The 16505-nt window shown below is 45.9% G+C and overlaps 1 protein-coding gene across 1 annotated transcript in view; it reads left to right on the top strand.

Moving 5' to 3' along the window:
- Positions 1–16505, top strand: part of TRPM5 (transient receptor potential cation channel subfamily M member 5) — a 473179-nt gene that overhangs the window by 125675 nt on the left and 330999 nt on the right. Inside the window, exon 9 of the mRNA XM_069625407.1 lies at positions 6259–6606. Coding sequence (XP_069481508.1) covers positions 6259–6606 — 348 coding nt within the window. The remainder of the gene's footprint in view (positions 1–6258; positions 6607–16505) is intronic.

Below are 16505 nucleotides of genomic sequence, written 5' to 3'. Positions count from 1 at the left end.
GACCGTTCCCAACCACTCTCTGCTGTGATATCCGAGACAGCACTTGGAGGCCACTTCGCCACACCACAAGCGGGCTCCCCTGATTAATGTGGTAGAGAGACAGTGCGGCGCACTGAAAGGAAGGCCAGGTGGGAATTCTGTAGTCCAAGGTTGATGCCAGGCAGCCAGAAAGGAGGCATTGGTCACAGGCCAAGAGTCCATAACCAGCAGGGAAACCAGGCCAAAGGAGGAAGGGCCCGAGGCCGGAGCAGGGAAGGGACAAGGTAAGGAGAGCAGGGATCTAGCAGAGTAGACAGAAGGGGAAAAGAAGAGGCAGGAACACTAGAGAAGAGAACCAGAAAGGGATGGGCAACAGAGTCCAGAGAGAATGTTAAGGCACGAGGGACAGCAGGGAGACTCGGTTTAAATAGGTTGCTGGCATGATTGTGAGACTCTGCGAACCTGTGCTCATCTCCCTGACAACGGGAGAGGTGTGCCATACTGCGCCTGCGCAGGAACAAAGCCAAAGGTTTAACACTCACGTGCTGTGAAGGAAACAAGGCGCCACCTTTGGACGTAGCAGCAGCCACGTACCTATCCCTACGCCGGGCACCGCTGTCTGCACCTGGTTCATTCACTGGACGTAGCTGCGAGGTGCCATCACGGATAGAGATGCCAAAGAGGTAGGTGCATGTTGGAGGGGCATGCAAAGCTCATGACAATGTGACCAAAGCAGAAGATCTAGACCTGCAATAAAGGTAAGGCACACTCATAATACCAGGAGACACAACACACTCCCAGGTTTGAGACATTAAAGGATTTCTCAGTGAGTCTCATAATTTCTTTTCCAAACAAGCCAAGTGAAAATCATGCTTCCTTGCATACAAATCCCTCCTGATCTAGAGGCATGTAACACACCATACAGATTGCCTGACACCCAAAGAGCTCTGATTAGAGAAGAAGTTGGCAAGATGCTACAAATGGCAGTAATCATCTCAACATTAGTTATTTCATATATATTTACTTAAGGTCTTTGTATTAAAATATGTGGTTGTATTTATAACGTATTGGAGGTTTTGGATTGGATGTGATCTAATAAGACACCGAATCGTGAGTATTTCTCTATATCTACACATGGCCTTTCTTATCAAGAAGGAATAAATATATGAAATTGCTATTTTTTAGATGTATTTTGTCATGACGTTAAGCCAAATGTAAGAAAGTGATTTATAATTGATCAACTCAGACAATCAGTGTGTCAGTCCATTTAGCACATGGTGCCAGTTTTCATAATCCCTTGCTAGACACTCTTTGGACGTTGCCATAGTTTCACAGTATGGAAGCTTTGCACGTTTACATGGTCCATTGATTTAGCTCACTATCCAAATTTCCACGATGCCATAGTGAGCACGATTGTACAGTTGTTCATGTCTCAGGTAGCCCCTTTCTATGTTTCTATTTCAACAATGCCTTTGTATGCTTAGTGTACCTTCTGGGGGATTAAAGGATCACACAACTTTCCATGATACTGCACTATGTACACACTACAATTGTCCATTGCTTGGTGGATAAATAATGGGTTAAGTGCTCGCCTCTAACATGGGTCCAGCCTACACTTCACCAGTTCCAATCCATGGCAGAGCCGACTCAGCCCATCATCCTTTTGGAGTTGATACATTGGGTTCCATTATAACAGGTAATAATAACAACGAAAATTACAGCACTGGGGATCTGGCATGAAGTGTTTTATGAAGAACTGTTATTTTATATAGTTATTTTAATGTCCCACTTAGAAAACATTGCAAGATTCTTCAAGGCCCTAAAACATTGCAGGACTTCCGAATGTCCCAAAAAGCACACTTTCCAAATGTTTCAGAGTTAAGCACGCTTTCTGGCTGAAATCGTTCTTAACCCAGAAGTATTTATACCCCAATATGTCAATACATCTGAGACATATAATCTGAGTGGGAGGTAGGACGCAACCCTGGGAGCACACAAGGAGTAAGCAGAGATCATAGTGGGCTGATGGCCTTCAGAACCATCTCCAGGCCCCATTGCGGGACTGAAGTAGTGCTCCTGGATGTTAAACACAGCTTGCTCCAGATAAACAATGACGGTAATTCGGGTATGTTGATGCTGCTGGATTTGTTGGCAGCATTTGATACTCTGGACCACGAGACCCTGTTAAATAGACTCAAGGATGTGACTGCTTTGAGTGAGCATGCAGTAGGCTGGTTTAGGTCTTTTCTTACTAAAAGGCAATCAAGAGTTAAAGTGGGGGATAGTCTCTCGGATTCAGAGATTGTATACTGTGGAGTGCCACAGGGCTATTGCATCGAACCCTTGATGCAATAGCCATGTGGTAATCCACCGGGCTATTTCAACATATATGTGCTCTAGCACCTTGAAGCATCTTTTGTGCTACATGGAATTACAAATAAAGATCACAGACTTAATAACCAGACAGACTCAAAGAATATGGCAAAACACTACTTTGTTCAAAGTAGGGAGACCAGACAAACATCGGACTGATGCATGTACTCTCACAGAGCAGCTTGATTACACAGAGGTCTTTATACCCCAATATGCGTCATCTATGACATCATCCTACATGGCAAATCATGAAACCTATTGAGGAAAGGGTTTGGCTAAGGAAACATATTTACTTACAGAATGTATATGGATTAGTGCATCATTGGCTACCCCTTATCTGTAGGGCAAGCCTTGAACTACCTCTAAATATGCATAGTACTGATTATAGCGGACAAAATGGCAGTGGATTGGTCTAAGCAACATTGTATGTTAGGTTGTCCCTCAAACCCACTGATTGGTTGGCATACTATTTGACTATTGACTCTTTTAGCAGCACGTAAGCAAAATGAAACTTGGATGTTTGATTCCCACTTCAGACTACTCCCCGTTTTCCCAATTATTCCATCACCTCTCATCGGTAGGCCATAAGCCAAAGTCTTGCTTTTGTAGTTGACCTTGTTGACTGCTCACTGGTCGGGAACATTCAAGGAAGTGTAATCGCACCACTATCTTCATCTGGGGCTTAATGAATAGCCCCTGTTCTCGTCTCTGAGTCACATGTTAGCAGACCACAAATGTGTCCATATCAACCTTCTATTTTCTGCTATTGGAATTAATTATGCTAGATGCACTTGCTCTTTTTGGCCTCTAGAGTCTTGCTCACTCTATCTCCTATGAACTTTGTGCGCTTTCAATTGACCAACAATTGGCTTTCGCAGATATTTTCTTATTCTTCAATCCATGAGGAATGCCCTATATTCGGAGCTTATCAGGTAACTCCCTTTGTGCTCTGTGCTTATTTCTTAAAATAGCATCCTTTATTCTGGGCCAACCTTGACTCGTCATCGGTTCTGCACACGGAACTATTCTTTTGTGTCTCCTGATCTTGCAGCCTTAGTTGTCTCTGATGTAGCTTGGTTGTATCACACATGAATCAGCGTCCATTTTCCTATCCTGGCCGTCCTAGCCACATTATATATACCTTTGTATCAAGCTTCTATATGTTTCCTTTATAGCTTGCATTACTGCGTATTTACAGTTATTGATCAATAAGTAATGTCATCCTCTTTATAGTCACAATTACTTTGGTTACATACTTCTCTTCGTGCTTTAGTTACATTGTTACTCTTAAGTATTTTCATATCGTTTCAGCACAAGTTCATACATCTTCTTTATGACATCACTCTGCTCTCATCAGATTTCCCTTAATGCACCATGATGTCCATAGGTGCATGCTGACATCCTTCCATGCGACATCCTTCTACTAGCTCAACGTGAGGGTACATTCGGTACGGCTGTCTGAGTGCATAACGTCTCTCATACACTCGATGTGGTATGGGAACGACACAGGGCGTCCCATTTACTGCTCTTCTCTGACCCTTCCAGTATGATGGTGGTGAGGGGGCGGGAACTAGTGAGAAAGCGGCTACCTGCTCCTCTACATATACATCAAACCATTACATGACCTACTTATCGAAAAGGGTGTCATTTTCCAGAACTAATGCAGACGACTCGCAACTGGTTTTTAGGGTTAGCAAGTTCATAATTATAATAATTGTTATTTTATAACGTGCTTAATATCAGAGTGGTTTTAAGTGCAACATCAGGATTCAAACCTGTGTTGCTATGCGTTGCCTTGCTTCCAAGACAAACGCGCTGCCCCTGACCTATCCACCCGGCCCTGAGAACAACATGTTCTTTATCAGGGAGACATTTACTGACATTGCAAGATGGATGTCAGCCCACTGGTTGGGCCTTAACCAATCCAAAACAGAAGTACTCCTCATTCCAAAGTTTCAAATCATCCATAAGAAGCTTCCACAATGTGTGGTCCTTCTGGCTGTTCAGTGCAAGAGGTTGAACATGTAAAGTGTCTTGCCATTAGTTTTGATTCTTATCTCTCATATGCACCATATCTTAGCCATCTAATGAGCATGACACATTATTTCTTGATGATCATAAGACAGATAAGATCTCTGATATCTGAGGATAATTGTGCCACATTAGCCAAGGCTATTGTAGGAGCTGAATTGGATTATAGCAATTGTCTTTTTGCAGGATTAACAAAACAGTCCATCAGGAGATTCCAACTTTACAAAATGCTACACCCACATGTGTGAATGTTCGAACACATTTGTCTCCGGTCCTGAGAAGACTGCATTGACTCCCTGTGGCATCCTGTATCAAATTTAAACTCTTGATGATTATCCATAAGACTCTTTATGGGAAATCCCCAGCTTATTTGAAAAAGAGATTATTCTGGCTGGGATCTACTATGTGCCGTACATTAGCAGTTCCCAGATGGAAGACATCTAGAACATATGGCTGCTCCTGCCCCATTTTAGGTATTAAAGAGCTGAACAGCCTCCCACTGGACATAAGAGAAACAGACTTGTTACTTAAAGTTAGGAAAAGAGTGTAAACCTGTTTGTTCTATTTTGTTATCTGATATCCTTAATATTATCCTTGTATAATGGTCGAGTGCTGAGAAACTCATTGGGTAGTAGCGCCAGGACAAATAGACAAATACAACAAAACAAATACAAATACATACAAATGTCCATCATTTTCAGGGTAATACACATGGCTCAATTCTATAATTCCAGAGTTAGAACTCTTTCCACGATTCGTAATACCCCAATTAGCACACTTTCCAGATTTCCTTAATTCACAATTTAGAACATAGTGCACTGTTCTATAATGCCCCAGTTAGAACTCATTCTGGGTTTCCAGAACACAGTATTGATACACGGTGTGCTTAGGTGGCCTTCATCCTGGTGGGAGTCAATGGACCTACAACGCAGGGCTAGCCACTAGGATCTGTGAAGTCATGATGGAGTCACTGTGCACTCATGTCAATGTTTAGTTTTTAACTGCTCTGCTTATTTATTTGTTTTCCTAGGACCTGCATAGTGGCATATTAAGTGCAGGCTCCACCTTCTAGCCATACCCAAGCTCCTTGCCATTGGAGCTAAAGCTTGTCCCATTCCATCACCACCAAAGACCATGCCAATTCTGTGGAAGAGGAATCATTTAAATGTAGAGGAAGAATAGCCTCAAATGGCAGTTTTAAAGAACCTTTTGCCCTATTCTTAAAGGATCCCCTTCTCAAATCCGTATCTGTATCTTCCCGTATCTGCATGAGAAGAGAGGAGGGAAACGTGGCTTGTAACATTATGATTTCATCAATTGGAAACCATTTCCTTCTAATTCCCATGCAGTATTGGTTGGCAAAGAAATCGGGGTTGTAAGTGGTTTACAACTGTGCTGTCAGAGATAGTAAAATTCGAGTGGAATGTTCTGAAGGGTGATAAACATTTCAGAACGCTTTAAAGAAGAAATAGGGGCTCATTTGTCTGATCCAAAGTATTTGGGGGCAGGGACCCGTTATGGGTAGACATACCGAATTTTGGTCATTTTCATGGCAGAGTGCAAGTGTGCAAAAGGCGGTGTGCAAGCATGGTTTCCGTGCTGCGCCCTGCACTCTTGCGCTCCGCTGTGCAAAATGAGTATACGCTGCCTGCTATGTACCCATGGCAAGCAGCGTTTTCAATGGATCCCTATGGGGTCTGCCTGCCTTTTGTTTGCTAGTGCATAAAGTCGGTGGACCCCAGAGGGCAAGTTGCGTTCCGCCCCTCCACAAATGAATGAAAATGTGGCGTGGCGTGAACGAAAGGTGCAAAAGTCTTACGCAAGGCTTTATTCTCTTTAGCAGATTGTTCTAATTTGCCTCTTTTGTGATTACAGCACTGTGACCTGGAAGAGGTACTGATGGATGCTCTGGTGAATGACAAGCCAGAATTTGTCAAGCTATTCATTGACAATGGTGCGAACATGTCTGATTTTCTCACATATGGGCGGCTGCAGAATCTCTACTGCTCCGTATCGCAGAAATCGCTCCTCTACGAGCTCCTGTTAAAGAAACACGAAGAACATAAGCCAGCCATGGGAGGACTGTGTAACCAGCACAAGGACGCTTCGGGGGTTCAGCCAATCTTCACTCTCTATGAAGTATCAAGAGTTCTTAAGGATTTTCTCCATGATGCCTGCAAGGGTTTCTACCAAGAGTGCAAGCCGGGAGGCAAGCAGAGACATGTAAGTCGCGTTACAGCTGCGCGTCTCTTCCTCTGGCACAATTCTGATTGTAGATGGTCTATCAGTGAGTGAGTTGAAGACAACGTATTGTATGTTTGCATGTATGCTGGACACAGCCACAGGTGTAGTGATATATTAAGGGCAAGAGCAGAAAAAAGACAAAAAAAGTCCGGATGGCTAGCTAAGCCTCAAGCGCTTGGGACAATAATGTGTGATATGAGATCACTATCCCAGTCGAGCCGACTCAGCCCTTCATGCTCCCAAGGTAGGTAAACTGAGTACCCTTAGTGGGCATTAATAAAGACACTCATTATTAACAGTGCATAGAGGCACGAGGAATCTGACATGAAACACTATATACATCACTAAATGATCATTATTCGAAGTATCATTAGTATTATTAACTCTAGCTGTATTAGCTAAAAGGTTGAAAGCTATTCATGAATTTGTCTCACTATATCATATTTTTTATTAAAATGTTTTTTTAAATCTTTTTGTGCGATTTTCGTATTTACTTTTATAGTGTTATTATGCCATAGCCGATACTTATATTTAACATTTTTACATAACAAATGAATTAAAGATAGAGTGCCTACCTCTAATTAGGTAGACCATGAATTTTGTGATGCCCTCTACTCCTAGCTTAGAGAGAGAGTTGGTTATCACCAAGATGCCACACTCTCACTAGGGATACGCATGCCTTGATCAGGTTGCAGATGGGGGGGACCCTTGGATGGGGTTCCTCCATGAGTACTGTATGTGTTTAGAAGTATCTGACTGAGGAAAGTTGAGTTGCCTGCACTATTCAAGGCCATGCAGAAGATGTTTGGACTTACAATAGCAAATCCCAGCGAACTGGGGAACTCCAATGCTGCTACGCCATCATTCACAAGCCGCAATACTTTAGCCAAGGGATTTGTTTTCAAGTATATGAGAAGCGACTACATTTTCAGCAATAGTACCAAGTGAGGAAGCCAGGAAATGGGTCAGAGGCTCCCATTTTATGTGTGGTTTGGTCTTAGTGATGATGGGATTTCTTTTTTCCTTTTTATCCGGGACGTATGTATTTACTTTCTTTTGTTGGTGTTTGGTATAGTGGAAAAGAACGTTTTTTTAAAGTGCAAGTATTGGGGAGAGGAAAGGTGAGATATATTAAATGGCAGGGGATATGTGAGGTAGAGTGCAGTCAAGCAATCACAATTAGGTACAGGGTGCAGAACATTCCTGATTAACTAAAATAATGAAGTCATAAATAATGAATAGGTTGATTGCAAAGGTTAAGAGACAGACATACACCATCTGTGTTTGGGGGGCCTAACAGTGGGATGCTAAGTGCACTCCAGCACAGACTCTAATCCCCCAAATGACATTTCCCACCTCAACGACAAATAATTCAAGGCAAAGGGCAGGAAAGCTACTTTGGGGAGCGATTCACTATGGTGGAATGGTACGGGGCAACATGTGTCATGAGGAACACTGGAGACCAGTCCTTAATTTGTGGGGGGCATGTCAGTGCTCAGCCCTGGCACTTATTTGTGAGCCCCTGCACTTATTGCTGATTCCAGCTTGAGTATGTTGTGGTGTTTTGGCAACTTTATTATTTTAAGTGTCAGTCAGTCATAGTAATATCACAACAACAGTGCAAGGTTTGAGGTTGCTGGGAGCTATTGAGCTCCTACCTCTACCCTAGGGGAGCCTGGCTACCTTGAAACCAACCGCTACCAGGAGCCACGGTTGGCTCCCAAGTCCAAGTGGTGCCTTACAAGCATGCATATGTGACATTAACTTTGAGTGTTCAAACATGCTATTAAAGGAGAACTAGGACATGTCTAGGATACATTTAAACATAATGGATCGTACATATTAGCAAACATTTTACTCTGCATCTCATGAGGAAGTCAGATTTGTGGTGGCTGTGGGTATTAGCCTATTTGACCTAAAACAATTGACCTAATGACCAATTTGGTAAACTTTTGCATGTGTGATCTGGCCCTTGGGGCAACTTGGTCGCATTTATTGCAAAATACCAACCATGGAGACCTTGGTTGCAGGGGTGTCCCCCTCTCACCATGTTTGATATTTTGCAATTTTGAGGGTGCAGGGATGTCCCCGGCTTCCTTAAAATTGGAGGCTGGGGACCATAAAAAAAAACACATGAGCGTTTAATTTGGCACCCTAGCAAATTGATTTTCGGTCAGTTTGCTGCAATAAAAAGGCTGTGCACCCGCTCCTGGTCAACTAGCCATAGTTCCTGCTTACTGTGTGATGCCTGACACCCAGGAGATGGTTTTAGCTCCTGCTCATGGAACTTTAATTTCGAGCCCTGCAGTGTGCTCTGGCCATTGTTATTCATGAACCTGATGACCTAGGTTGGCAGGGCTGTTTATCTATTTTCAGGAATAACAATGAGTTGGACAGCGACAATGCTGGGCACCGATGCTGGCCATGCCCGCATAGTGCTCCACTTAGCCTGCATGACATTGCTGCAAATTTTCTACTGTAAAAACCACCAGGGTGGGTTGACAACAACAGGAAAGTCAGCAGCCAGCAGCCCCAACACAGGGGCCAGGTCAGTGAAAAAGGCCAATATCAGGAGGAGTTCCTGTTATGAGTGACAATCTATATAAGACAATGTTTTTGCAGTGTTTGATAGGCAAGTTCATCAGTTAAGTAATGGTTTTGCCTGCATTTGTTCACCAATTTACCATAGGAGGAAAGCATGCTTGCTCTTTTCTTCTGTGGATAGATAGTTAAGATGTTCCACTTGCCACTGATAAGATCAGAGCAAAATGTTAAAGACAATAAACCTCATTACGAGGTTGGAGGTAGCCTTGCCGGTTTTCCCAGGAAGGCTAACTCCATGCCAGCAAGAATATCCGGCACCCGCGAATGGGCAATTACCAGGGTATTCCGGCCCCGCTAGACCCGGTAATTGCCCTTTCGCAGGTGCCGGTGCCGGTATATCCCCATTCCCATTGAGCCCCACAGGGCTCAATGGGAATGGGGATGCCTATAGCACTGGCACAGTTAATAGCAGTGCCGGTGCTACAGGCATGCTGTACTCACGGGTGCCTTTCATTCCGCCAGGGTAGACCTGACGGAATGAAAGGCATCCGCGAGCACAACTCGGAGTTTGCTGGTCCGGACCAGCAACCTTGTAATGAGGCCCAATGTGTTTTAAAGAAACATTTAAACATTTAGTTTATTTTAATAGTTTATACGTTATGTCGATTGATATCTGTAAATCACACAGTGGATCCATCACCCTCAATGACCTTCTGGGAGTTGCAGCCTTAACCACAAATATGTTAACACAGTATGGAGCAGCCGTGGGTAGTGTCAACAGTGGGCGGGAGGTTGCCCACCCCAATGTGCAACAGATGTGCTAGAAAATATTTGGGCTCTGTCACTTGTATTCTTACAAATTAAACCCTGCTGGAGATGGTTCAAGGTTGCAGGAAATCTTGTTATTGATGCCAGTGACTGTCGGCATGCTGTCTGTGGGAACTGAAATGGAGTGGCTGAAGGATGAGGTGGGTTTAGGGTGGTGACAGTGGGTGCAGTGGGTGAATGAGAAGTGTGCCGAGGATGCTAGCGCCGATTTTGTCTATTTTCCACAAATACACAAGAGGAAATTTAGCGCAGTTGGCCATGGTGGCATGCCTGCTGTTTGGGTTGCACAGGGAGGGTTACTTTCGTTCACTGGCAGTTTAGAAACTTCGGCTCTATTGAGGGAAAGTAAACAAACTAATAGGAGCAGTGCTTTGTAAATCGGCATCGTCCCTTCCCAGTGGAGATTATGAATTCCATTATTTCTTATCTTTTTAAGGGCTGCCAGGAGGGCGGCAATGTTTTTTAACTGGATGCTCTTACATTTGAATAATTCTTCAACACACTTTCGGGTGGTAACGTTTTTAAAGCAGTTCCTGAAGGCCTTGATACTCAGAGCTCCAGTTTGGGTTCTGGTTTGTTGCACTGGTGGTTAGAAAGCAGTGAGAGCAGATTGTGTTGGCAGATGAGTAAGGGTGTCCATAGGCATGCAGAAAATGAAAATTTATGAGGTCAACGTTTTAGTCTAACAATGGACTTATTTATTGGTAATTAGTAAGACAGCGCACGTGAGCAATGGCTACTTCAAATTACAAAGAGAGCAAAAGGATGAGGGCCAGAGACAGATGATTTGGCATTAGTCTTGGCATCTTGCCCAGCTCCATGGGGTCGCATATATTGTGTATTTGGGCCTCGTAAGTTTGGTAGTATCCTGCCGGTAAATCCGGCGATACCACTAAACAGTAATACCGTTCCCACCACTTGGTCTGCCGGATTTACTGGCAGATTACAAGTGGCGGAAAGGGTGGGAATTCCCCATTCTGGTGCCTGAAATTCCGACTGTTATTTGCCAGTGGGGTGCCTGAGTGACCTCCAGCTCTTGGCTGGAGGTAACTGAGGGCTCCCCACTGGCAAACCTGTAGTATGCTGGTTCAGAAACATGCTGCTAAGCAGAATTACTGGCACGTTAATTCTGGACCAGTATACTGATAATGAGGCCCATTCTTGGAATGCCTCTGGAATAGGACAGATTTCAGGAGCTCCAAAATTCAAGATGGTCCTTTTGTTTCCAGAGTGTCAAGGATGGCACTCTATTAAGAGTGGCACAGGACACCCAGAAAGGGTTTGGGTGGTTGTGCCAAATAAAGTGGACAGACAAGAACACACACAGCGGAAAGGAAAGAGAACGAAGAGTAGGCAAGAGTAGCAAGGGAAAAGATACAGAATGAATACCCTCTTGGGGTGTATGCAGATATAGGAAAAGAGTATTCCACGAACCTTGGAAATACTCTAGCCTTCTGCACAGTTTGCTATAACAGAGGCCCACGCTGTTTGCTCATAACTTGGAACAGCAGCTATGGGTGTCTGTAATGTAGAAACGAGACAAGGTAAGGGGCAGAGGTTGACTGATGGGAACCAACAGTCAAGCTCTGTACAAAAGGGTCTACAAACAGTACAAGAGAAGATACTACAGACAAATCCAGGAAAGGAGGTGATAGCAAACTAGCAGAAGGAAATGAAGGGAAAGTCGTGTAACAGGATAGGATAGCAGAGGACAGTAAGGAACAAGGTTGAGAGCTCAGAGGAGCAGGAAAGCAATGAGTAAGCCCACAGGAGTAGGACTGTAAGGTAGAAAGCCCAGAGGAAAAGGGCTTAGGGCAGCAGAGTAAAGCAGACTGCACGGCAAGGATCCCATAAGGGCCGGGCAGTAAGGAGTGAACCCTGAGGGACAGGGCCGCTGAACGTAGAAGGTAGCAGAGGACTGTAGAGGGCTGCTAGGCCGAGAACCCAGCGGAAAAGGTAGGTAGTAGGCAGCGGAGCGTGATAAGCTGCAAAGTAGGAAGGCCCAGAGGACAAGGGCTGTAGGTAGCCAGAGTGAGGTAGGCTGCAGAGCAGGGAGCCCAGAGGACAAGGGCTAAGGCAGCCGGAGTGAGGCAGGCTGCAGAGCAGGGAGCCCAGAAGACAAGGGCTGAAGGCAGCCGGCGTGAGGCAGGCTGCAGAGCAGGGAGCCCAGAGGACAAGGGCTGAGGCTGGAAAGCAGCAGAGCGTGATCAGCTGCAATGTAGAGAGCCTGCAGGGCAAGGGCGGAGGCTGGAAAGCAGCAGAGCGTGATCGGCTGCAATGTGGAGAGCCCGGCAGGGCAAGGGCGGAGGCTGGTAGGCAGCAGAGCGTGATCGGCTGCAATGTGGAGAGCCCGGCAGGGCAAGGGCAGAGGCTGGAAGGCAGCAGAGCGTGATCGGCTGCAATGTGGAGAGCCCGGCAGGGCAAGGGCGGAGGCTGGAAGGCAGCAGAGCGTGATCGGCTGCAATGTGGAGAGCCCGGCAGGGCAAGGGCGGAGGCTGGAAGGCAGCAGAGCGTGATCGGCTTCAATGTGGAGAGCCCGGCAGGGCAAGGGCGGAGGCTGGAAGGCAGCAGAGCGTGATTGGCTGCAATGTGGAGAGCCCGGCAGGGCAAGGGCGGAGGCTGGAGCCTGGAAGGCTATGGCTGGAGGCAGCAGGGTGGAGCAAGCAACAAGGCAGGGTCCAAACAGGAGTGAAGGTAAACAGCATACAAGATCCGTAGGAAGACGCGAAAGGTGGAGGAAGGACTCTCAGATGCAAGAGGCTGAGCCACTGCAGGCAGCAGCCTTTTATACTGCCTAGCCCAGCACAGAGGCAGGCTAATTGGTTGCACCTGGCTAAGCACACCTGCAGGCAATCGGCCACCTCCCTTTCTGTTCCTGGGCTGGTGGAAGCAGAGCAAATCCCTAGGGCTTCTGGGGGGTGTAGTTCCTCTGATGACCAATAGGAACAGCCAGGAATCGATGCTTGTAGCCAAGTGCATTATGGTATGCGTAGTTTGTTGGCAAAAATAATAAGGCACCAAAGTCTTGCAAATGGGAAATAAAGTTCCCAAAGTAAATATAGATGGATCCAAGAGTCTGTTGTAAATAAATGATAAACAAATAGTCCATATTGAGCGTAAATGGATGCGCCCATGGCGCAGGCATGACAGTATGCCCCTCTCCAGGCCCCTCTCCAGGCTCCCTGAAGACCGACCTATAGGAAGAATGTCTGTCACACCGTACAAGAGTCTTAATCCAAAAAGGCACATCATGAAGCACCAGAAACGGGTTGCAAGGTGAGAGTCTTGAATGACGGAGATAGTACCAATGTTCTGAACTTTTGATGTAGAAATCAGAATAGACGAAGTCTTTGGAAAACAGACCCCAACTGTGTGTGCATGAAGAGAGGAACTGCGAAAAACTGCTGCAGGCTCCATGATAGATTTTACTTTGACTGGCAACCGTATGGTGCTGGAAAGTGGAGCCATAGGTACAGGAGAGTTGGTAGCTTTAGGAAGGTTTTCCAAGACATCCGGAGCAGCAATGACAACGTTAGGGTTAGCCGCAGAGAGTTCAGGAGTCACAGCGGCGGTTTTCCCATGATTAGTAGACAGTTCAGAGGTTACAGCAGCAGTGAGATCTTGAATGGCTGTAGAGAGTATCAAGGCTGTAGCAACTGGGTGTGTGGGTGTCATGAGAGAACCAGCGGGCTGGAACGCACCTGAGACTGGTAGAGTAGAGTCTGGCAGTCTTAGTGCTATAGATACACCAGCAGGAACAAATGGAGCAGTAGTCTTAACAGGGAAACCCTTCGCTGACTTTGCAACAGTTAGCATGGCGGATGTAGGATCAGGAAGAGAAGGTGCTGAGGGATCAGGTTGTGAAGCAGAGGATTCTGCTGCAGCGAGCACAGCTGTGAAGGAAGTAGAAATCTGGGCATCGGGAGCATCAGAATTAGCGGTAGCTTCAGGAATCACAGTAGCTATAGCAACTTCAAGATTTGCAGCAGGGACTTGAGGAGTCTCAAATGTGGCAGGGAGTTTAGGAACCACAGCAGCAGGAAGATCATGAATTGCAGTTGGAAGTTTGGGTGCTGTAGCAGCTACAGACAGTTCAGGTGTAGCAACTACTGGTAGATCGGGTACCACAACCACTGGCGATTCAGGGGGTATCGAAGAAACTGAAGATGTTGATTGCTCAAGAGTGTTATCTGATAGCACAGCCACACTTTGGCAAGCCCCGCTTGCCAACTCAGCATGCTCGGTGTGAATTGCACCAGTCTCTTCAGCTGCCATTGTCATTTCATGAGAGGTTGTAAGTGTGAGTACTGGACAATAGGCAAGGGTGAGGGCGGAACCATCCTTTGACTCAGAGGGATTTCCAATCAGAAGACCACCCTTGTTTTGTGGTGTATTGGCTGTGTGAGTGATTTGACCCACCAGAGGAGTTAATTCTTTTCTGTCAGTACAACAACCTGAGTTTCTGTGGCTGGAAGGTGAAAGAGCTGTGTCAGTCTTTAGAAGGGATACATATGCTATATTTAGGTCTTCCATCTGCTTGGTATAGGTCTGTATACTTTTCTGCATGGCAATTCCAGGCCTTATCATGTCGATCTCTAAAGATAAGATGTCAGGTGTTGGACATAGTGTCAGATGGTCTGGTGACTTGTGTCCCTTCATAAGATTCTTATAATGCAAATAAACAAAGTCATCATAGAGGTCTTCGGTCTTTCTTTTAAGGCGTAGGAGTTGTTTGTGTAGCAGGTAAGTATCATTAGCTTGATCTAAAGCTTCAGAAGCTGGTGTGGCAGAAAATTCGGTTGTAGCAATGGGAAGACTGACCTTAGGGTTATTGTGGTTAGTAGATACTGTGGAAGCATTAAGACAACCGATGGTTAGTATAGGTCTTTTGTACCCAGGACCAGATGCACAAACCTCAGGATAATGACTGCCTTGTCCTGTCAAATAAGGGTTTCCAGCATTCTGGGGAGCTTGCCAAGCTGATCTTGCGCATATCACTCTGGCAACAGCGTATTCTGGTTTAGAGTCTCCCACAATGAGTGCTATATCCTTGTCTGTTGCGGTGTTAGAAGGCTTGTCAGAAGACGCAGGAGTGTTTTTCACTGTTTGGTTTAACAAGATCTGTAAGAATTCATTATCTTGCTGTAGCTCTGCAACAGATAAGGACTGCGGGTCATAGTCGCAAATGTCATAATAATTGTACATGGAAGAAGGGTCAGCTAGCCAGTGAGTATAGTACCGTGCTTGTAAATCTTTGTTTACTAAGGCGAGACTGTCCTTTAGACTAAGGTTCTTGTTTGCTGTCTTTAGGGAAACCATAGGTTTATGCAAAGGTTTCTTAACCCGAAAGGAAAGCATCTTTGTTCTGTGTGTGCCTTTCCGGCCTATGGAACAAGAAATTTTTGGCTCTTGCATTCTGTCAAGGATGGCACTCTATTAAGAGTGGCACATGACACCCAGAAAGGGTTTGGGTGGTTGTGCCAAATAAAGTGGACAGACAAGAACACACACAGCGGAAAGGAAAGAGAACGAAGAGTAGGCAAGAGTAGCAAGGGAAAAGATACAGAATGAATACCCTCTTGGGGTGTATGCAGATATAGGAAAAGAGTATTCCACGAACCTTGGAAATACTCTAGCCTTCTGCACAGTTTGCTATAGCAGAGGCCCACGCTGTTTGCTCATAACTTGGAACAGCAGCTATGGGTGTCTGTAATGTAGAAACGAGACAAGGGAAGGGGCAGAGGTTGACTGATGGGAACCAACAGTCAAGCTCTGTACAAAAGGGTCTACAAACAGTACAAGAGAAGATACTACAGACAAATCCAGGAAAGGAGATGATAGCAAACTAGCAGAAGGAAATGAAGGGAAAGTCGTGTAACAGGATAGGATAGCAGAGGACAGTAAGGAACAAGGTTGAGAGCTCAGAGGAGCAGGAAAGCAATGAGTAAGCCCACAGGAGTAGGACTGTAAGGTAGAAAGCCCAGAGGAAAAGGGCTTAGGGCAGCAGAGTAAAGCAGACTGCACGGCAAGGATCCCATAAGGGCCGGGCAGTAAGGAGTGAACCCTGAGGGACAGGGCCGCTGAACGTAGAAGGTAGCAGAGGACTGTAGAGGGCTGCTAGGCCGAGAACCCAGCGGAAAAGGTAGGTAGTAAGCAGCGGAGCGTGATAAGCTGCAAAGTAGGAAGGCCCAGAGGACAAGGGCTGTAGGTAGCCAGAGTGAGGTAGGCTGCAGAGCAGGGAGCCCAGAGGACAAGGGCTAAGGCAGCCGGAGTGAGGCAGGCTGCAGAGCAGGGAGCCCAGAAGACAAGGGCTGAAGGCAGCCGGCGTGAGGCAGGCTGCAGAGCAGGGAGCCCAGAGGACAAGGGCTGAGGCTGGAAAGCAGCAGAGCGTGATCAGCTGCAACGTAGAGAGCCCGCAGGGCAAGGGCGGAGGCTGGAAGGCAGCAGAGCGTGATCGGCTGCAATGTGGAGAGCCCGGCAGGGCAAGGGCGGAGGCTGGAAGGCAG

The sequence above is a fragment of the Ambystoma mexicanum genome, chromosome 11, assembly GCF_040938575.1.
Source record: "Ambystoma mexicanum isolate Mex_15411 chromosome 11, UKY_AmexF1_1, whole genome shotgun sequence".
Classification (NCBI taxonomy): domain Eukaryota; kingdom Metazoa; phylum Chordata; class Amphibia; order Caudata; family Ambystomatidae; genus Ambystoma; species Ambystoma mexicanum.
The sequence above is the reverse complement of the archived record's forward strand: the minus strand, read 5'-3'. Positions and strand labels throughout refer to the sequence as shown.